The following is a 20,008-nucleotide window of genomic DNA, read 5'->3' on the forward strand; positions in this document are numbered from 1 at the left end:
TACAACAAGTGACGCGTTAATCCAAAAGTTCAAGTCCAGCCCTTGGAGCACGTTATCCGTTTTACCTGATCCTGCATGTCTACGTCGACACACGACCCTGTTAGGAGCGGGTTCAGAATTTCGCGAGCCGCTGCTTTACCGGGCGGCATTCCCATCTGGTGCTTAGGATCTAAGCCGGAGCCGCCGAGGACGCATCCCGTACTGGTGTTGCACACTATACTAATATTCATTTATATTTACATTATTGCTATTTTGTTACTCAATATATGTATGTAGATTGGAAAAGGCAATCTTAATAGTCCCTAACTTAATACCGCAGCCGTTTCCGACCGCCAATCCTCTGTCTTCCCTGTAAGCTTCAATTGTGATCGGCGGTACTCGAATGTTATTTGTTACTAATTTGTCTGTTAGCCACGCCTTAGCATCGTCGGCCATCCTGCACGCCTCCTACAAAACGTGCCACGTGAGCAAGCTTAAATCCCACTGGAGTTCGCTTGTAGGCTCGACGAAGATTACGTACGTTAATGTGAACCGATCCAGCGACGTAAGCCCATCCTGTTATTCCCAGGGGAACTCCCAGGTCGGTTAAGGTGACCGCGTTTAAGTTACGGACCGGCTTCAAGCGTAGATGCAACTCGCCTCCTCCCTTTGGATAATATCCCCTCGATTTATCATTAATTTTAGTATAAATAGAACAACGTGATCGCAAATTTAACGGCAGGTGCAACAAATTTCGTGCGTATACCTCTTGACGATCACGAAGTCGAAGTCTGCTCCGAATTTGTTCAGCATCGGCTTGAACACCTCCGTTAAATATTCTATGTGCGGGCTCATGGGGACGTTCGTGCCGCCCTTGAGGATGAGCGTGATCGGGTCGTCAGACGGGAAGAATAGGGCGCACGGCAGTGCTGTTTGCGCCAATAAGCAAATGCTCCCGGCGGTTTGCGTGTCCGCCACAAACGTCCTCTTGGCCGTGTTCGGTGGGCCGGGACGGAATTCCAAGTGCGTCGATCCTATGTATCCTCCTCTGACTTGGGCGTTGCACATCTCCTTGACCAGCTCCAGGCCTGCGACAACACGCGGAGTCGAGTCTCGGTCTCGGGCGAGTGAAATATTGAATTCCGCCTTCGCGTTACCTTTCAAGTGCTGCGCCGCGAGACCGGGCTTGGGCCGTCCGGCGCGAATATTATCGATCTCGATCGGGATGCCGTAGAGCGCGCTCAAGCTCAGGGCAACGCGCAACACTTGTCCACCCTTGGAAGGAGAATCGGGAGATTAGACGTTCCAGCGTGTATCATTTGAAAGGCGGCGATTTCTACGTGGAAGGATAAGTCAAGCCGGGACTTTTGATTGTGCGGAATAACAGAATGAGAGTGCAAACTATCTTCGTTTCTCGATGTGATCTCCCCTGCGTTTCACTGAAGAAAGATTTCGCAGTACGCCATGGCTTCACGTTAAAACGCTGGTCTCTCGGGAACTTCTTTGACGACGAGTCAAAGATCCAAAGAACAAAAATACGGTATTCGAGACGATTTATGCATAGATGAAGCGCAAAAAGGAAGAAGAGATAGAGCGAAGGCTGTCAACGGTGACGGGCAAATTTGTCGAATTAAACAGTACAGAGAGCGCTCTGGGAGGCCAAGACATGTCGGTAAACGGATCCAAAGGACACAACGCGCAACGAAATACTTGGAAGCGTAGCTCGCTCCCCTCGGGACATAAACACGCCGCACGTTGGCGCACGTTTAATCCAATGTATTCAATCTGAAAACGACGACGTTCCCCGGGTGCTCGTCCCCCACGTCGGTACTTACACCCTCGCCCAAGCTGCCGTCTATCTGCACGAGGGACGACATGACGCGACTCCTGAGCATCCGTGCGCCCCGGTCCGCGTCGAAGGAGGACGCCTCGCCGGTTTATTTTCGGCGCGCCGCGAACTTCTGGGGAAAACAAAGCTGTGTAAAAGCCGTTGTAAGCGCTCGCTCGAGGAGGGAGGGATACTTACATCTAACTATAGAACGGGATTTTGACAGACGTCAACGGGGGGGTGGGAGGGAACAAATCGGACGATCTGTCGGGGGTGAGACCCTCTTCCAGTGTCATAGAACTGTATTTTCCCCGCGCTGGCACGGTGCTTTGACGTTTCGACCGCGTCCCTACGTTCGAAAGCGTAACGGAGGCATCGCGGGGTCGGGTGGCGCGGGATCGAGGCGTCTCTTCTTAAATTTCTTGGCCCCCGGAGTCCGCAGGAGTCAACTCGCCCGAGCGTTACCTACGGAGGATTCGGAAGTGCAGCGAGTGCAGCTGCGTAGTTCAAGGTGGACCATGGCGTTTCCACCATGGCGTTACTGGTCTCTCTCTCTCTTTCTCTCTCTCTCTCTCTCCCTCCTTCTCCGTTGTTCTGGCGCGAGGAAGGCGACGGTGGCGCTGTTTGACAAGCGCAACTAGTAAACCCCGAGCCGAAGCGGAGCGGAGCCCCGTAAATCCCGATCGGGTGCCCTTCTCTCCTTCCTGCGCGAGAGTGCGACGAGGTTAAAACAGCTGTTCTGCTGGATGGTCGCGCTGACAGGGACGACGGTCAAGCGGATGAGAGACCCATCGGAGGCCCAGGCACTTAAATGATATCGCGAATATTCCGTGGGGAAATCGAGAATGTCGCGGTCAAACGCAAACGGCAAATCGACACTCTGAAAATCTTCAACGACAAGTAAGGACAAGGCCGCCCAATGTCGTCGTCGATCGCGGAGAGGCTCCGCTTCCCTCGGCAGACGTAGCCTCTCCTCTCCCTCCCCCCCCCTCTCTCTCTCTCTCTCTCTCTCTCTCTCTCTCTCTCTCTCTTTAACCTCACTTGACGCCGCATTGCCGTCGATAATATATACGGACGGTGCTCGACGTAGCCCGCGACGAATGGCCGCCCGCGGCGCGAAAAACAATCGGCCTTGTCCCGGGACGAGCTCCTCCCGTCGGCGGCGAGCGCCCCCGAGATTCCTCCCCGTCTCGAGACCGCGGCGTCATTGTCCCTCCCCCCCCCCCCGCGAGTCGCGCGCCTTCGAAACCGCTCGGCGACCGAGATAAGACCGGGGCTCGACAACGCCGAGACTTGACGCTGGGCTCAAGGTCGCGCCTGGTCTCCCTCAAATCCCGCTGGGTGGTGGAGCGTTAACGCGAGAAATGTGCCTTTTGCAGTGTGATAGAGCTACGGGAAAATGTGGACTATCAGGTGGAATTTCGTGCTGGCGATCGACGAATGGCTATTATGGTCTCCCTGTCGCCGAATTTCCCGCTGGAGAAGCCGGTGCTCAGAGTCTCCCCGCCGATAAGCCACCCCTGGTGCAACGAGCACAGCGAGATCACCAGCGCGCCGGGATTACTCAACGTAAGCTCGATTCGCGTCTCACTCGCGCGCCCAACTCGCGCGCATTCCGCACGTGTCCGGGATAATAAATCTCTCGCTGCCCACGCCAGTTTTCAGTACACAGCGACCTCGGCCGGGTCGTCCAGGCTATTATCAGGGAGTTCAGCAAGAACCCGCCGCAATTGCTGGAGGACATCTCGCCGGGCTCCACGAAGCCTCCTCACCCAGGTACGCCGTTTCGCTCGCTCCGCAACGCTCGTATAGATATAATCGTAATCGCCGCTCGCTTACGATTGCAGACCTGCAGGGGAGGAGCTCGCCGTCCTACTCGCTGCAGCAGTATCCCGTCGAGATTCCGGCGACGTCGTACAACTCCTATTACAGCACGACGCAGTTCCCGCACCTGTCGTCCTCCGACGCCAACACGTGCATTTACAACTACAACTACACGAACTCCGGTCACACGTACGTCTCGTCCTCGAAGTCGTTCGGCGTCACGTCGCACCACTCCGCGTACATCCCGAGCTCGAGGAACAGCACGGCCCTCCAGAACTCGACGCCCGCCCGGTACACCTCGGATCAGCACAGCGCGCCGTACTTGAACTCGCATTACGCGAACGCGAATTATCAGCAGCCGCTGCCGAGCCAGTCGCAAACCAATAGCATATTTCCCGAGTTGAATAGCTTAACTAACGAGGAGTTGAAGAGGCTCAGCGAGGATGACGACAGGCTGGACGACTTTCTGGAGAAACATTCCCAAATCAAAGACATGAACGCGGCGATCGAAAATGCTATGGATTGGGTTGAAAAAACTGCCGGTAGGGACCGAAATATTTAAGTCGCGGAGATACGCATTCTATTAATTCCTTCGACCTGTTTCGCTGTATTGATGTTTTCTTCTCGTGCGATTGATAAGTCTCTTCTCGTAGAAGCTAACGCAGCCAAAGAACCCGAACTGAAGCAGCTGCAGGCCGATGTAGCGGACAAGGTGAAGACGGTGGCGGCGTTGAAGGCCAGATACGATAATCTCATACAACGATACAACAAATTGTCCGAGGTCTTCACGCCGGATCACATAAAGGAGTGTCTGAGGCAGGCGGCGGACGAGAGTCATGAGGAGAGCGAGAAGATAGCGGAGGATTTCCTCAACCGGAAGATCGACGTCGAGCGCTTTCTCAGCACGTATATCGAATGCCGAAAGTTGGGCCAAGCTAGGCGAACCAAGGAGGAAAAACTGGCGCATCAGTTGAATGAATTGAAACGAGCTGGTTTCTGAAAGATGAATAGAATATATATATATATATAACCATTTTTTTCTATGACTCGAACAAAACTGTAAATAAGACTTAGTTAAATTAAACGTTATTGTGAATTTCAATTTATAGCATTCGTGATTACCAAATATCTAATGCGGCTAGAAGATTCGACTGAGGATTTGGCTGAAACGTGTTACGTTTAATTCGCTTATTTATGCTGCGTTCTAAACCTATTTTGAACCGTGTAACATTCCAGAATTGATGCATAACACACAGACACACACACATACACACACAAAGTGGCGCTAAACGAATGAAGTTGTAAAAACCGAAAGTGCTTTAGGATTAATTTTGAGGGAATACAGTTGCACACAGTATTCCGGACGTTTTAATGAGATAAAGCAATATAGTGAATTGAGTCCGCGTTGTGAAATTCGTGTAGCAAGTTTAATTCGTTGAGTACTTATTCCATAGTGAAAAGTAACATGGCTTTAACTATGTTAGTTTTGCACGAGCAACATGTACTGTCGCGATTCATTCTGAAACAAAGATACGTTTTCTACTCTGTAAATAAATGTGCAGGGAAATGTAATTAAAATCGATTTTTGAAAATTTGCTATTCGGTGACGTTACTCTTAATTATTTCTCCTGTTGATGTTCCTAAGATTGTAACATATTGAAAATATGGTAAATCGAGAACAAGAATGTTGAAGAGATCCGAAACCTTTCTCCTTTCGGCCGGGCCTAGAAATAAAAGCGGAGAGTAAGGAAGGAATAGCACGGAGTACTTACTTGTCATGTTTAGTAACATTTATTGTTATAAATTTTCTTATTATATCTGTTTGTACGTGTGTACTTTAAAAGAACTGGCGAATTGAGATGTCAACGAATATTGCGCAATATGTATATTCCAGTTTTATCCATCTCTGTATAAATTGGCAATATCGTTAAGCACGAGGCGTGCATTAACGTTGGAGTATAAAAATAATACATCAAGCAGCTTTCACACTTCTATTAAATGCACTATTCAATCCATCAGTGGCAATTGACGTTTCCAGCGTTTCCGACGACAACAGTGAACACGTCCAAGTGGAATTGCATTTCTCTTTGATACCGCGCGTTACCTTCTCTCCTCTTTTCACACACACTTTCGTTCTCGATACGATGGCAGTACAGTTTTCAATACAGCGGTGGTCCGACTTATCGATTTACAGTAAAATTTCATCACGGATCCACGAAGGAGATCATGATGTAACGCGTGCCCGCGGTCACCCGCAACCCCTCGTGATAGTGCGTCAGTCTTCCCGGATGCATCAGCATCCAGCCTGGCTTGGTGTCGGTGACGGAACAGTTGTATCGGATGAACCTGCATCCGCCGCCCTCGTAATCGACCCCCGCTTGATTCAGGGCGATATTGATGGTGTAGGTCGAAGAGTCGTGATGCGGCCTCAGGGATGGCTGCTCGTCCGGGCGGTACCTCACGATGAAATTCATGAGGGACCGCGGTGGCTGCCGACACGAAATCAAACGTGACGCATGGCTCAAAGCGAAATGATCTACAGCAACTGATCGTAGCTTCGAATGACGATATGTTATCTCAAATCATCTCATCATCCTTAACTCTAAAAAAATCTATGTACAACGCAGAGATCCCGACCCGATCACGTCCTACGAAGCGGTACAACCTACTTAAAGACCTCGTGCGTTTAGCGAGTGCGTGTACCATTGCGAGATCTGTGCGTGTTACGATCCCCCTTCCAGATACCTGAATTTCAGAATCTTACATAATCGTCGTATCCTGTAAAGACTTGCTGTTGCAAGGGACTGACATAATCTTTTAGAAACTTTAACCAGGCGTCCTGGAGACCGACTTGAGTCATGTGAATATCGCGGGTTGGTACCGCTTCGTATCCGGAGTCCAGTCGAGAATCCTGGAAGAAACAGCGAACAAAACTGAGTCTTACGTCATGAAAATAGCCGGTGAAGACGAGCTCCTGCAACGGCCTAACGTATTCTTTCAAGAAGTACAACCATTGCTGCTCGTACTGAACTTGGTTCATGTGAATGTCGCGGGTTGGCACGTTTTCGTAGCCACCCAACAATCGTGAATCCTGCCGAGAAAGTTATCGCAACAGTATGAGGACTCCAGTAACGTTACTAAGCTAATTGGCAGGCGGAAGACTCGCGCGTGCTGCTCAACTTACTTGATTAGATCCGTCCGACCACTGTCCGAAGGTCTCGACGAGTCCCACGAGCTCCTTGGTGAACCTGAGGCTAACGATGGGAAACCAATAGACGTCCGGGCACGGCTGCAAACAAGATCAAGTTGGACAAAGGACAGTAGGATAATGCATTGGTCAATATTTCCGATGGAAAGCCAACATTGGCCACGGAATGAATGCAAATATTGCACGATAATAATTACACGGAGGAAAATTCCCTGTTACGAGATAGACTTCTACCATGACATAGTAGGCTTTCAACGTCCAAATTCAATCACAAATCTTTTTTCGCAACGATTACACGATCTAGCAATGAATCGTCTACTAAACAGCCTTCACTCCAAGGGCAATGAATTCAAGGCGGAGAGATCAGCAGGTGCCTATTAATTTAGCAGAAACCCTGCTATCTCGTATTAGAAACTCCTCCCCCCCGTCAGCAAAATGTTAGCAGATTGGCAGCAGATTTAACAGAAGCCCACACCAAAACCATAGCCATCTGTGTCCGCATTTGGCAGAAATCGAACAGGTCCAGTTATGTGAGCAGATTTGGTTGTATTTCTGCCGACACGCTGGCAACATGTCGAGTATATCAGTTCCTGCATGCAATCTGCAGTCTTTCTGCCTTAAAAATTTGTAGCGGGCACTTGACGAAATCTGTTCCGGCAGATTTGGCTATCTGGCTCTTTCATAACAGAGGACTTTCCTCTAATATTAGATTTATATCGCAAGTGCCATTATCTAGCAGCGTAACATGAACATTGGTCTAATATCGATACAGTATCTCGCTGAATAGATATATTGGCTGAATAAGAGGAATATTAGATTAATGTTATTTCCCAATATTGCGCGAGTATCTCGCGCTACTAGGGGGAGAGATCCTTCACCGGCTAATCGGGCCATCTCTACCTGGATCGGCTTGTTATCGGGATTGAAGTTGTCGCTGTAATTCGGATGAATGTATCTTCTCTCCCAGTCCAGCTTGTTGTCCATGATCTGATACATGTCCGGATACGTGAGCCGAGTGTCGTAGGTGTCGGGATCGACGAGGTGGCCGAACTCCAGCCGATTGCTGACGTACATGAAGAGGCCCCGCTGGCGGTTGCCGTGGGCGAACGCCATCTCCGTGTCCAGGTCGCCATCCTCGTAGGACGGCCGGGTCGCCTTGTTCGCTATGATCGTCGCGTTGATCAAGTAGCAGTTACTGACGAACGGCACGTTCCACAGTCCCCTGAAACAGACGTCAGCGCGTGATTCGGCGAATCTCGCCGGAGAGAAGGAAGGTGGGCGATAGCGCGTCAGCGGAGGGCCCTTGTTTCAGCCCCCGTGACCGGGGCACGGTCGCGTTGTTTTCCGGAGGTCGTCGCTTAAGTGTTTTGTAAGGTGACGGCAGTGGTAGCGGCGATTGGCCGTTGAACACACTTGGCAATGAGTTATGCATAATTATCCAATTGAGATTCATAACTCTGTCGCAGCAGCGTGTGACTGCGCGTGTCCATCGCGCGTCGCCTCGTGGTTTCATTCGTATTTTAGGTGGTAGGACCTGGCGGATCCGGTCTCCGCGATACGCTCGTGCCAGAGGTATACGGCCAAGTCCCCCGTGTCTTCCGGTAAGGAATCTAGCGAAAATGCATTTTGTGCACGTCGATGAAATTGCGCGTCGCGCTGTGATTGGCATCGGTACAGATCCGTTATCGGCCCATCGATCTCGTCGAACTTCTCACGGTCAGCGAATCGATATAGCATCACGGTATAATGTAATATATGCATATATATAACATGTTAAAACAAAAAGAGTAGTGGGTAACGCTGTATAATAGTGACAAATGGGTTCGCGGATGAAGGTATATAAGGTGCTCGCGTCGCGTGCGTGCGCTGGTCACGCTCCAGTCGCGAGTCCAAGTTTCTCTGGTTATAGATCAAATGACGAGATGCCGGCTGCTCTATTTGCTCCTATTAGCGGCCCTGATGATGAGCACAGAAGCGGCAAAGGGCGGTGGTGGTAGAGGGAGAGGCCGCGGCCGAGGAAGAGTGTTCGGCTCGCGGATGCACATCCTGATACCCAATCGAAATCCCGCCAGCACGCACTATTACGAGAACAAGGATGTGAGTTGAGAGACCGAGAGTCGATCCCGCGTGTGCGTCCGTGTATCCGCGCGTGTGACCACCCACTTTGCCCGGCTCTTTCGCAGGGTGCCAAGATCGTGAAGGCGTCCCACTTTGAGCTGGACTACATGCTGGGCAGGAAGATCACGTTCTTCTGCATGGCGGTCGGCGTGCCGCGACCGGAGATCACCTGGCTGAAGGACGGGATCGAGCTGTACCACCACAAGTTCTTCCAGGTGAGCCTAAGTTCCGCGCAAGGCTACTCAGGTAGGCGGGCACGTCCTCCCTAGAAGGGGGACCCGTTCGTTAAAGAGCGGAAATACGTTTCGCGGACTGATCTCGGCGAGATTCGGCGATCGTTTGTGTGTTTCGTTCAGGTGCACGAGTGGCCGGTTGGTAACGACACGATTAAGTCGAAGATGGAGATCGACCCTGCGACGCAGAAGGACGCCGGATACTACGAGTGCCAGGCGGACAATCAGTACGCCGTCGACCGCCGGGGCTTCAGAACGGACTACGTCATGATCTCGTATTGAAAACGTCTTCCCCCGAGTTCACGGGTAGCTCCACGATCCAGCCATAGTATTAGAGAACGAATAATACACCCATGTGAAAATAGATATAGACATTTGTTATCGATGATTCACCACGCGATAGATTTTTACCTGATGCAACAAACGTTAGTTACCGAGGTAGCTCCAGTCTAGATTGACGGAAAACATTCTTTTTTTTTATTTTTTTGAGAGAGAGAGAGAGAGAAAGAGAGAGAGATCCAACTTTCTGCGTTTCGGTTCGGCGACGTTGAAAATTGAGGTCACATCAATGTACCCTTTTTTTTCTTTTCCCTCCCACTGATGCGACGGAAAACAGACCTCTTTCGGCTCGTCAGTGGGACGGTGCGAAGATACGAATGCAAATCCGGCGGTTCCCCCCCAATTCGTTAGAGCATGATTGGCCGTTATAAAGGGTATGCGACGCGAGGAACATATCGAAAATGGCCCATCACTGCGAATTTAACAAGGCAATTGGCAACGCGCCGCGCGAGAGAGCGGCATGGAAGGGCGTGCACATCGCTGCGTCGCCACCGACGAGCGCGAACAATCTGTAGCACAATGTGAAATAAACAATTTGCATGACTACCGGTAACGAGCGCCGTGTAATCGTCACAGTTATTTCCCTCTAACTGCGCGGCCTCCGCTTCCCGGCTCGAATTTTTTTTATTATTATTACTTTTTTGAGAGAGAACTCGCGCCTCGCGGCCAGCCTAAATTTAAAAGTGATCTACAATTGTGCCGGAAACCTGAGTCATCCGGAAGGAATGGACGAATGGTTGAATTAATGGATAAGCGGTCTGCAGATTTGATAGGAATTGATGGCGATCATGCAGCGCGAAGGAATAACCGCTGTGCATATAGCCCGACATGCATTATCTGCGTATAAGTCTGTAATAGATAGGAGGACACTAGGGGAGTAATGAGTAGGTGACTGTCAGTTACATCGGAGTTCCGTGTGATCGACGAACGCTGCAACGTACAGTGAGTATCCTCGGCGCGTTCTTCGCTCCGAACAGATAACAAAGCACCCAGGTGCAATTTCGGCATTTCCATAACGGTACCGCGACTCAATTCGCGATCGCGGGGGGCGATTAATCTCGATCGGCCCGATCCGCCGTCGTGTGGAGAACCGGCCGCAAGTGTTGAAAATCGTGAGGACATTTACGTGCTAACGAATTCCACTCCATTCCACTTTTATCAGATTATCATGTCACGCTCCATGCTGTTGCTAATCCTGCTGGGTGTATTATTGCTCAATTGTCAAGAGACACTTGGCCGAAGAGGACGTGGAAGGAGCCGGAGCAAGTCCCGCGTGCAAATTGGACTGCCCATCACCGGGAAGTACCGCGACCCGGAGAGCGATCAATATTACAACAATAATAACGTACGTAGAAGAGAAGGATTGAGCGGAGCTCTCTCTCTCTCGCGTCTCTCTCGATCGTTCCGATCTGACGAGAGAGATCGGTGTCTCAATTTCGCCTGAAAAAAAAAGAAGAAACGTCTCGTCGTCGATACATTAATTCTCTCTTCAGGGAGCGAAGATACTGCTGGCGTCGCATTTCGATTTGGAATACGTTCTGGGGCACAAGATAGCTTTCCTCTGCGTCGCCCGCGGCAATCCGCGCCCGCACGTTACGTGGTTCAAGGATGGCGCCGAGATTTACACGCATCACTACCTGCATGTCAGTGAATATATTCTCTAGTCTAAACGCGACGCCGTAAGATAGAAGTTTAGCCGATGCTGCGCGAGCTCCGCGAATTGATAATTTTATCGCTGCTAACGACAGTTCCACTTTCCGCAGATACACGAGTGGCAAGTCGGCCCCGATAAAGTGAAATCGAAACTCGAGATCGATCCCGCTACGCAGATGGACGCGGGAGTCTACGAGTGCACGGCGGACAATATGTACAGCATCGATCGAAGGTCTTTCAAGACTGACTTCTCCATCGCTTTCGATTAGCGCGAGCATTCGACGGCATTTCAAAACGAAATACGTACAGTTAGATAGGAAAACATATAAAGGCCCAAGGTAAAACGTAAACTTTTTACGATAGCCCCTAAGAAAACGGTAGACACTGAGAGAAATTTAGGACGATGTGCGCCGCCATTGTTGCAGAGGAAAGTTAAATTCGTCCGGAATGTGAGAGAAATTGTTCTCGGTCCTCGGTCGAAGCGCAGCTTCGGTATCTATTTAAAATTGTAATAATCTGCGCCCCCTTCTCTCTCCCAAGCGTACGATTGTAGTCCGTTGAAGCGAAAAATATAGACGATTGATATTTGTACACTCGCGCTTTACCTGCGTTCGTTCTTTATTATCTCCATGTAGTCGAAGCTCCGCGCGTAAAATCCATCGTCCGTTATGGCGCCCCAGAAGTTGCTCCACGCTTTGTACGGCCGTATGAGCAAGGGCGCGACGATCCCCCTCTGCTGCTCCACCAGCAACTTCAACGTGTACTCGTTGTCCAGATGCGCGACTGCGTCGATCGACAGATACCCCGAACACTCCTTCAACAGGCAATGCTCCCTGAAACAGGGCCGCTCTTTAGCATTTCCTCTAAATGTCGCGCGCCCCTTCACTCGCCTAACATTAAACAGCGTCGAGCCTTTGACTTATATTTATGGAGTTACGGAGCTCTGCTTACATCGCCAACTTTCTCGCGTCGACCTCGCTGACGCTGTCGCTCGGCAATATCTGCTTCGCGCTCAGGTATTCCTGGTCGATCAGCCCGAAGAAATCGCTCACCACGTCCTCGTGGTAGGGCACGTTGTTGTGAACGAACAGATGTAGCTTCGACTTCGGGTAGAATTGACGATAGATAGCGCCGAAGAATTCTTCCAGGAACGGCGTGGGACGCTCGATGAAGACGGCTATTAAAATAACCGGATACGCTTCCGGTCTGGTCTTGTCGAGCTCGACGCTCCGGTCCCAGCACGCCAGACACCCCTCGTTCGGCGTCCAGGCGCGGGCCAGATAATTGCCCAAGGAATTTAGGACTAGCTTGCTCAACCCGTTGCCGTGTAGCACCAGAGGCACCGTATTGTAGACGATGTTCTGGAGATAAGCCTCCTCCCCCTTGAACCTGAGCTCCACGTCGGCTACGAGGGACAACGTTACGGCGATATAATTCAAGTGCTGAACGTCGACGCTCCTCCCCGCGCACAGGTTCCGCTCTCTTGCCCTTACCTACCGCACCGAAGAGATTCTGAAATATCTCGGACTTGTGGTCCAGCTTGATCTTGTGCCGCATCCTGAGCTCGTCCTGCAGATACACGGTCGTGTAGAACAGTTGATCGTCGTCCTCGTCCTTGATGGACGCGGTGTCCAGGATCTTGTACACGTCGGACGCGTACCCGATGAAAGCGCCGGAGTTGAGGTAACGCTTGCCCCGCGACACGGGCGGATAGTGAGCCGCCAGCGACTTGTCCGGCCAGCAGTACGCCTCCGCGGAGAATAAGACCCGGGCGCCGGTGTCCAGGAATCGCTCGACGATGGCGGACAGACCGCCGAGGAATACGACGTCGTAGCTGAATGCGGCAAATGCGTTAGACAATGTGGTAAGGTGTCTCGCCCGCGGGGTCGGGATGTACTCACCTATCGGTGAACAGGACGATCCTCTCCTCGTCATTCCGGTGATCCTTCAGGGCTCTCTTGAAGAGATTGATCTTGTACCCGCCGCCGGCGTATCTCACAACGTTACCGCCTTTCCAGGGCTCGCCCAGGCCGAGGATGTTCAACTTGTCGCGAAATCCGTAGACCTCGGCCGACCTCAGGTACCTCCGGAGGCCGTCCGTCTCGTTGGAGGCAACGGTAAATATCAGGACATCTTAAGAAAAATAAAACATGATACATTAGTCAGCTGTAAGATGGATAGAGGCCGTGAGTGATATGAGACGATATGAGAGAAAGAGCCTTGTAACATTTTTTCTTTGTCTTGTTGAAGATACGAAGGGTCGAGATCGCACGGGAAGAGGAAGGAAGATCGAGCGGATCGACAAAGAGGATCGTTGCGAGCGACGCTCGAGAATGGACCGTGCATCATCGGGGGCGGGGGCCACGCTACATCGATTCCGTCATTGTTGCCCGGCTGGTGAACTCGTTTGCGTTACGCCGAACCCGTGTGATGTCACGCCGAGAAGTAGCGCCCACGAGAGCCGCGGCACGCACGCCGGCTGCGCTGCGAGAGAGAGAGCACGCGGCTCCAGCGCCTGTGTTACTGTCGATACTTACGCAAGCGAGATATTCTTAGAACAGATGCGCCGAAAACCCATAGGGATCTGAGGAAAGGCGCCTCCAAGGGCGTTCCGTTTGCAAGGCGATTGAAAAGATCGGGCAAACGTTAAAATATGCTCCTCGTTGGAACAACTTGAGCGAGGATTTTCTCTGTGAAAAATGTGCACGACTTATTAACAGAGGCTGACGCATGCTGACCTAACAGTTAGATATCAGTTCGGAGGAGCGATCGGCGGGCAATTTGGCGAGAAAGAGAGAGAAATATGAGATCGCCGTTGAATCGAGGAATTTCAAGATTGGGAGTATCTCTCGACGAGCAACGCCGGAAATGGAATGATAAGGACCGCGCACTCGACCCGGTTGCGTGCTGACTAAAAGAACGGAGTCGAATTAATTAAGTTAGCTGACGTTCTATAAGCGAAACGCGATCACGTCACGTATTCGTTATGTCACCCGATCCTCGCTGAGACTTGAACGATAAATTGTGTCTCCACGCATGGAGATCGCGCACTTTGTTTCGCCGTGACGGACATTATTCTCGTTATGGCGAAACCAAAGGGCAGCGTTGCAGTCATCCGAGCAACGATTAAAGACCGATTAGGCAACGAGAAATATTCGACGCATCCCACAGATAGCTTCCGTGACCCCGTCTTTATCCCCCGAATCAACATTTCTTTGCGAAAAAAAGTGGCCGAGAGACTTGATTAATCAGACGCACGAAGGCCATCTTGTTTCCCTCTTCGAAACGCCGATAACTTTTATTTCGTGGAAGACAGAATTAATCCTGTGAATCTCCGGGACTGTTATACAGCTTTTAAGTCTGGAGCGAACTGAAGCAGGGGTAACGAACTGTGTAAACTGTGTCTCGCGGATTAAGTAAATTATTTCAGGCACGCGTCGCCTCGAGGAGGAAGAGGAACCGAAACTTCCCGCCGACCGAGCTCGACAAACGGCGACCATTTCTCCGCTTTCCCTTGCGACAAATAAACGATTAAATACGGATTCGCATGATAATTCAAGTGGCCACCTCCATCTGTGCCGCCAGGTCCTGAAAAGGCCTTTACACTGCGATTGATTTTTAAATAATTACGCATTACTCTCTGCTGTAAATCGATTTACGACTGATTTCTCAGAAAGATTGAAGCGACCGTACCGAGGTACGCGTCCCCAAGTTGGGGATTTTTATTCTGGACTGGCGTGTGGGCGTTCGTGGACACCGGTTTTGGACAAATAAAGAAAATACGAAGGTAAGGAGAAGTGCCGCTGGAGAGTCCGCGAAAGAATTCCTGGATATCGAAGCTTCAGCTCCGTTTTCGCTGTAAACGATTCTAACTTCGTACAGTCCTGTTCAGGAGAACCTTTGTAACTCCATATACATATCCTTTCTTTATCAATAACTTAATTCAAAGAGCTGTTAAATAACTCTGCGTCGATACTGTGCGCAACATGCAAGCAACAGATCTGGTTTTCTCGAATGCACTTTCGTCCACCCGATGGAAATGTTTTACTGAAAATGCAATAAGATTTTGCTGAAATGTATTTCTTCTGTTTCATATTCCAGTAAAACACTCCGTGAACAATTATTTCCCTTAAAACGCGGTTTCTAATCAAGCTCAGTAAAAATTTCATAACACCTAATGTTTCATCGTTGTTTAACAGTATTCTTCAACCTGTCCTGTATTTCACAGTGTCATAGAACCACGTAAGGAAAATTACGATTTACTTCGAGATACGAGAGGCGAGAATTCTTCCACAACTTTCGTCTCACTTTTCACACCGATTGCATATAGTACTTGAGCAAAATACTGCCACCAGGCCACATTCTTTCGCCTTCAGAAGATCAGGGGACGGACTGTTGCATTCCGAGCGCAGAAATGCAACACGGGCGACCGAGGACAGGCCTAATGAATCACGTCACGCTCATCTGAGATTCACATTCAGTCCATATAAGAGCGTCGGAGGAAGCTCTCTTTCTCTCTCTCTCTCTGTCATCGTTGAGCAATGCCAAATGACAGTGTAGTCCACGGCGTTCCCGTGGAGGGAGAACAATTAAAGAAAAAAAAATGTTGAGAAGAATCAAACAGCCTGCCGAGGACGGTTTCCCTCTCTCTTACTCTCGCCCTCTCTGTATCGATCTTCGTTGCGCTATGTCACGGATTCATCCGTTCTGGCCTGAAAGGGCGATCGTACCGTTAACGCCGGCTGCTGGTGCCTCGCTGACCACGTGGTACGTCAGGAAGACGCAGCACCACACGAGCCAGCATCCCAGCGACGTCCCCTTGCCGCCGTACATCTCGCTCCGTCTCTCTCTCACGAGCGCACTGGCTGACAGATGCCCCGGGGTGGTCCGCGCCGCTCGTCGCTGACATACGTCCACGTCCGTCGCTTGGCGTCGCTTGACGCCGACTGCGCACCACGAGCATGGAGACCGACGGAAGCCGTCGCGCAGAGCCGTAATCAGAAGTCGCAGCGCCCGTAGTATGTTACCTTTAGCGCGCGAGAGGACCGTGCGGCTGGCTCTGCCGCATTGGAGTTCGAAGAAGCCCGAGAGGCTTCGGAGAATGAGCGGTCTACGTCGGGCGCCTGCAGGATGAGGCGACCGTAAAGGGGATCGTGAGATCACGAAGAGCTCGTGAGGAAATCACGAGGACACTATGATAAGACCAGGAGAACCCGGTTCTCTTCCTCGAATAGCTTGCGTATGGTATTTACTGGCCTTCTCTTGGTGGATGAAATGAGAAGCATTTTCTGCCGATACTTCATCAATGTTGCGAGAAAGTCGAGTGCCCCCTCGCGTTTTCAGGACAATCGCGAGAAGATTGAAAATATCGTATTGCAATGTATCTGCAAAAATCAACGAAGGGTCCATGTATCTTTGGCAGGAACCGTTGATGTTGGTCGATCAATGAAAAATCCTTCGTGGAGTGTCCCCAGTGAAAACAGTCTAGTCAAGGTGGTGTCAATATGACATCAAAATCGTTATTTGCCGTCGTTGCATCAAGGAATGTATCGCATTATTATATATAAATTATGTTCATATTTTAATATGTAAGTTCCTTCGATATTTCTCTGACCTGTTGCATATACATCCATTATCTTGCTTCGTTTGAACAATTTTTTCATAGAGCAAATATTGTACGATTTATTTAAGGTCGCCATGTTGAACGACTCACCCTGTATGTATTCCTGTTCGATGTAATTTCATTTTAGTTTTGCATTTCCTGCCGAGCTCTGCTGTAGACGGTAATCGTTTACTTTTGACATGACACAAACGTTAAAATGACAGTCTAAATCACCATCAAGGCACGGGACCAGTTTTGCAGTCAAATTATCATCATTTTGCCATTGTTTCGACTACTCATACCCCTCGTCAATTTGATGGCATTTTGACATCACTTTGGCTAGTTGGCTGTTTTCACTGGGTCCCCTTTCACGCATTTCCGAGAAAATAAAACTTCGACCGTGACAATTTGCAGTTGTAATCAACGCAAACACGGAAGATGGTACCTGTTGTATCGAGGTCTAACGCGCAAGGTTTCTTCGCCGGTCCATATCGCTTGATGACGAGTGACCTGTCGTCCGAGGTGTCTTCCTGGCACGAGAGATCGTTCGAGGGAACATAAACGTCCTGGCTCAGCTTCGTTCTGCACACTCCCTCGTTTCCCGCCGCAAGCTGATCTCCGTACAACAGTAGGACGATCGATAGCGCCAGCCTTCCCGAGACACTCCGTGTTCTCATGTCGCTTATCGCAAAATTACCTTATTCGTGTATCGTCAACAGTTACTGTACATTACCATGTTTCTTATGTATTTTGATATATTTGCAATCGACGAGGCGACGTTTGCTTTCCCCCCAGCTCTCGAAAATTTGGCTATCACGGATAAATATCGCCGATCGCTACGCGATCACACCGAGTCACATCGATCCGTACCAAGGGATTCGGATATTTATAGGAGAAAGCGGGAGACTCGAAAGCGAGACGGTTGATGGTTTTTGTGGTCGAAAAGAGCGGCTAACCGTTGCACCGTGTCGACAGTTTTGCCCGCGTGATTTCCTATTCCGGGGGAATAGACCGTCGTCGACCCGTGAAATTCTGTAATGAAACGTGAATCAGATATTCCAGTCTGATTTGTCCTGTAAACGATTTATATTGACATCGAGTAAATAAAGCTCGTTGCATCTACAATCAACTTGCTTCTTCCACCCTCCTGTAGTAGATTTGTTCTATACTCTTTTTTGTTTTAATCGCGTATTCTTCATCCCGCGCATACTTTTCGAAGAAGGAAAAAATACAGATCTGTTCTTCGAAAAGCGTTATCGTGAATGTAGGTAATCGAGTTACGCGAGCGAGCCGAGCTAATGCCTAACAAATCAAATTAACCGGCGACCTAATACGATTACTGGGGCAGTGGGGTAGACGATCTTGAGGCTTCTTTTGTGTGTTGTCGGAAATTGTCGGGCAGTTTTCACATGTCGGACATCGGTGGCGTTTAGTTCTCATACTTTTCCGCGTTGCTCGAAGGAGGGTAAAAAATGGGCAAGGACGACGCCGAGACCGTAGCCCTGAAGAAAGAATTGGAGGATCTCATCAACAAATGCAAGGTTTCTATCGTACAATCGAGGACCTCGCGTATATTAATGTTTCACGCACTTATAATTTATACGGGTATATAAATAGATGAGATTTTCCGACAACTTGCTTTTACTCATTCTGTCCGTTTTATTCGCTTCGCCAGGAGGACCAAAAGAAGCAGCAGGACACGACGTTGGAGGAAGCGTGCAGTGGGGTGGCGGACGCTTCGAAAGTCAGACTGTCAACTAAGAAGATGCTGAAGGGGCATATTAATAAAGTCAATTCGGTGCACTACAGTGGCGATAGTCGGTCAGTGTTAAAATCAGTAATAGTTGCTCGATTCGTTGGACCGCTGAAATGTCTTTCACGCTTTCGCGTCATTCGTGACGTATTAAACGGACAATTGTCGTACCCCGAGAGTCTTTTCTACCGAGAATAATAGATACATCTATACTGATCTACACCGCAGGCATTGCGTGACCGGATCGTTGGACGGGAAGCTGATCATCTGGGACACGTGGACCGGCAACAAGGTGCAGGTCATCCCCTTGCGTTCAGCCTGGGTGATGTCGGTGGCTTTCGCGCCGAGCGGCAATTTCGTTGCGTGCGGCGGTATGGACAACATGTGCACCGTCTACGACGTGAACAACCGCGACGCCACGGGATCCGCTAAGATCATGAGGGAGCTTCTGGGTTACGAGGGCTTCCTGTCGTCCTGCAGATTCCTCGACGACAAGAAAATCATCACCGGATCCGGCGACATGAAAATGTACCTAAATACGTAACGTTTAAGGATAAGATAAGGCGATTTCGCGGGTAATGACTGTGAATACCTTGTGTGTCCAGTTGCATATGGGACCTGGAGGCGAACAAGAAAACGACGGACATCGAGGCGCACACGGGCGACGTGGTGAGCATCAGCCTGTCCCCCGACGGCAACACTTACGTCACCGGCTCGGTCGACAAAACCTGCAAGCTGTGGGATTTGCGGGAAGAGAAAGCCAAGCAGACGTTCTTCGGCCACGAGGCTGACGTAAACTCCGTCTGCGTGAGTACTCGGCGCATTCTTACACCTCGCAGATTCGTTGCGGTCTTAACGAGGATGCTAAAACATTATTGCGTTCGTCGCTCGTCATCTTCCAGTATCATCCCTCCGGACAAGGTTTCGTAACAGCGTCCGAGGACAAGACCGCGAGACTGTGGGACTTCAGGTCCGATCAACAGTTGGCCACCTTCAAGCCGCCGAGCTCGAATCCCGGGTTTACGTCCTGCGGCCTGTCTCTGAGCGGCAGATTCATATTTTGCGGCAGCGACGATAACTCCATTCACATATGGGACACGTTGAAGAATCAACACAACGGTGAGCTTGTTCGTTCCGCCGGAAGGAAGCTGTCGTTATGAAAAAAAAAATGAGCGTGTTAGTAAAACAGACTTTTTGTTTCAAGGTGTCTTGTCTGGCCATGAAAACAGAGTGACGTCCCTCTGCGTCTCAGGCAATGGGATGGCGGTGGCCAGCTGCTCCTGGGATCAGCACGTCCGGATTTGGGTGTGAATATACATATAACGTTTAATACATTTAAAAGAGAGAGAGAGAGTTGTCTGTGAAGCAATCGATGAGAGAATGTTTTGGGCGAGATACATTACCACAAATATATTGATGTTAAAAGCCGACCGATTCTTCTTGCACGAAACCCGCGCGGTAATCTTGTTAA

General features: G+C 50.0%; 6 protein-coding genes across 8 annotated transcripts; 4 read left to right on the forward strand and 2 right to left on the reverse strand.

The window, feature by feature from the left end:
* Positions 1-6: 6 nt before the first annotated feature.
* On the reverse strand, positions 7-2,124 carry LOC105567362 (RNA 3'-terminal phosphate cyclase). The gene is made up of 7 exons (XM_012022187.1): positions 2,006-2,124; positions 1,815-1,940; positions 1,137-1,254; positions 746-1,067; positions 521-662; positions 308-447; positions 7-219 (listed from the first exon to the last, which is right to left on the reverse strand). Exons 2-7 carry the CDS (start codon positions 1,872-1,874, stop codon positions 30-32), a joined length of 972 nt encoding a protein of 323 aa, XP_011877577.1. The 5' UTR covers positions 1,875-1,940; positions 2,006-2,124; the 3' UTR covers positions 7-29.
* Positions 2,125-2,449: 325 nt separating this feature from the next.
* Positions 2,450-5,226, forward strand: LOC105567361 (vacuolar protein sorting-associated protein 37A). The gene is made up of 5 exons (XM_012022186.1): positions 2,450-2,707; positions 3,187-3,376; positions 3,466-3,583; positions 3,655-4,173; positions 4,285-5,226. Exons 1-5 carry the CDS (start codon positions 2,619-2,621, stop codon positions 4,629-4,631), a joined length of 1,263 nt encoding a protein of 420 aa, XP_011877576.1. The 5' UTR covers positions 2,450-2,618; the 3' UTR covers positions 4,632-5,226.
* Positions 5,227-5,396: 170 nt separating this feature from the next.
* On the reverse strand, positions 5,397-16,161 carry LOC105567368 (procollagen-lysine,2-oxoglutarate 5-dioxygenase 3). The gene is made up of 9 exons (XM_012022195.1): positions 15,913-16,161; positions 13,084-13,315; positions 12,676-13,016; positions 12,134-12,587; positions 11,788-12,015; positions 7,740-8,061; positions 6,816-6,920; positions 6,576-6,722; positions 5,397-6,120 (listed from the first exon to the last, which is right to left on the reverse strand). The coding sequence occupies exons 1-9, from the start codon at positions 16,013-16,015 to the stop codon at positions 5,836-5,838; spliced, it is 2,217 nt and encodes a 738-aa protein (XP_011877585.1). The 5' UTR covers positions 16,016-16,161; the 3' UTR covers positions 5,397-5,835.
* LOC105567367 (myopalladin-like) lies at positions 8,348-10,082 on the forward strand. Of its 2 annotated transcripts, XM_012022193.1 has the most exons (4): positions 8,348-8,440; positions 8,749-8,936; positions 9,023-9,172; positions 9,314-10,082. In XM_012022193.1, the coding sequence occupies exons 2-4, from the start codon at positions 8,754-8,756 to the stop codon at positions 9,470-9,472; spliced, it is 492 nt and encodes a 163-aa protein (XP_011877583.1). In that variant the 5' UTR covers positions 8,348-8,440; positions 8,749-8,753; the 3' UTR covers positions 9,473-10,082. The 2 variants fall into 2 exon arrangements, with proteins under 2 accessions (XP_011877583.1, XP_011877584.1); XM_012022194.1 differs by lacking the exon at positions 8,348-8,440 and having other exon boundaries at positions 8,724-8,936.
* LOC105567366 (WAP, Kazal, immunoglobulin, Kunitz and NTR domain-containing protein 2) lies at positions 10,371-11,684 on the forward strand. Of its 2 annotated transcripts, XM_012022190.1 has the most exons (4): positions 10,371-10,471; positions 10,692-10,874; positions 11,023-11,172; positions 11,293-11,684. In XM_012022190.1, the coding sequence occupies exons 2-4, from the start codon at positions 10,698-10,700 to the stop codon at positions 11,449-11,451; spliced, it is 486 nt and encodes a 161-aa protein (XP_011877580.1). In that variant the 5' UTR covers positions 10,371-10,471; positions 10,692-10,697; the 3' UTR covers positions 11,452-11,684. The 2 variants fall into 2 exon arrangements, with proteins under 2 accessions (XP_011877580.1, XP_011877582.1); XM_012022192.1 differs by having other exon boundaries at positions 10,372-10,874.
* Positions 16,162-17,474: 1,313 nt separating the features above from the next.
* Positions 17,475-19,967, forward strand: LOC105567365 (guanine nucleotide-binding protein subunit beta-2). Its single transcript, XM_012022189.1, has 6 exons — positions 17,475-18,325; positions 18,460-18,605; positions 18,766-19,065; positions 19,143-19,344; positions 19,440-19,656; positions 19,742-19,967. Exons 1-6 carry the CDS (start codon positions 18,257-18,259, stop codon positions 19,846-19,848), a joined length of 1,041 nt encoding a protein of 346 aa, XP_011877579.1. The 5' UTR covers positions 17,475-18,256; the 3' UTR covers positions 19,849-19,967.
* Positions 19,968-20,008: the final 41 nt, after the last annotated feature.

The sequence above is a fragment of the Vollenhovia emeryi genome, unplaced genomic scaffold (assembly GCF_000949405.1).
Source record: "Vollenhovia emeryi isolate VEMERY1.0 unplaced genomic scaffold, V.emery_V1.0 DF939138.1, whole genome shotgun sequence".
NCBI lineage: Eukaryota > Metazoa > Arthropoda > Insecta > Hymenoptera > Formicidae > Vollenhovia > Vollenhovia emeryi.

Coding starts and splice junctions, on each gene's coding strand:
- LOC105567367 (XM_012022193.1), top strand. CDS start 8,754: ATGACGAGATGCCGGCTGCTCTATTTGCTCCTATTAGCGGCCCTGATG. Junction 8,937..9,022: donor ACTATTACGAGAACAAGGAT/GTGAGTTGAGAG, acceptor GCTCTTTCGCAG/GGTGCCAAGATCGTGAAGGC. Junction 9,173..9,313: donor ACCACCACAAGTTCTTCCAG/GTGAGCCTAAGT, acceptor TGTTTCGTTCAG/GTGCACGAGTGGCCGGTTGG.
- LOC105567362 (XM_012022187.1), bottom strand. CDS start 1,874: ATGCTCAGGAGTCGCGTCATGTCGTCCCTCGTGCAGATAGACGGCAGC. Junction 663..745: donor GACTTCGTGATCGTCAAGAG/GTATACGCACGA, acceptor TGATAAATCGAG/GGGATATTATCCAAAGGGAG. Junction 220..307: donor GGAAACGGCTGCGGTATTAA/GTTAGGGACTAT, acceptor AATGAATATTAG/TATAGTGTGCAACACCAGTA.
- LOC105567361 (XM_012022186.1), top strand. CDS start 2,619: ATGATATCGCGAATATTCCGTGGGGAAATCGAGAATGTCGCGGTCAAA. Junction 2,708..3,186: donor CTGAAAATCTTCAACGACAA/GTAAGGACAAGG, acceptor TGCCTTTTGCAG/TGTGATAGAGCTACGGGAAA. Junction 4,174..4,284: donor TTGGGTTGAAAAAACTGCCG/GTAGGGACCGAA, acceptor CTCTTCTCGTAG/AAGCTAACGCAGCCAAAGAA.
- LOC105567368 (XM_012022195.1), bottom strand. CDS start 16,015: ATGTACGGCGGCAAGGGGACGTCGCTGGGATGCTGGCTCGTGTGGTGC. Junction 12,588..12,675: donor GAATCTCTTCGGTGCGGTAG/GTAAGGGCAAGA, acceptor TGTCCCTCGTAG/CCGACGTGGAGCTCAGGTTC. Junction 6,723..6,815: donor GGTCGGACGGATCTAATCAA/GTAAGTTGAGCA, acceptor CTTTCTCGGCAG/GATTCACGATTGTTGGGTGG.
- LOC105567365 (XM_012022189.1), top strand. CDS start 18,257: ATGGGCAAGGACGACGCCGAGACCGTAGCCCTGAAGAAAGAATTGGAG. Junction 18,326..18,459: donor ATCTCATCAACAAATGCAAG/GTTTCTATCGTA, acceptor TCGCTTCGCCAG/GAGGACCAAAAGAAGCAGCA. Junction 18,606..18,765: donor CACTACAGTGGCGATAGTCG/GTCAGTGTTAAA, acceptor TCTACACCGCAG/GCATTGCGTGACCGGATCGT.
- LOC105567366 (XM_012022190.1), top strand. CDS start 10,698: ATGTCACGCTCCATGCTGTTGCTAATCCTGCTGGGTGTATTATTGCTC. Junction 10,875..11,022: donor AATATTACAACAATAATAAC/GTACGTAGAAGA, acceptor TTCTCTCTTCAG/GGAGCGAAGATACTGCTGGC. Junction 11,173..11,292: donor ACACGCATCACTACCTGCAT/GTCAGTGAATAT, acceptor CACTTTCCGCAG/ATACACGAGTGGCAAGTCGG.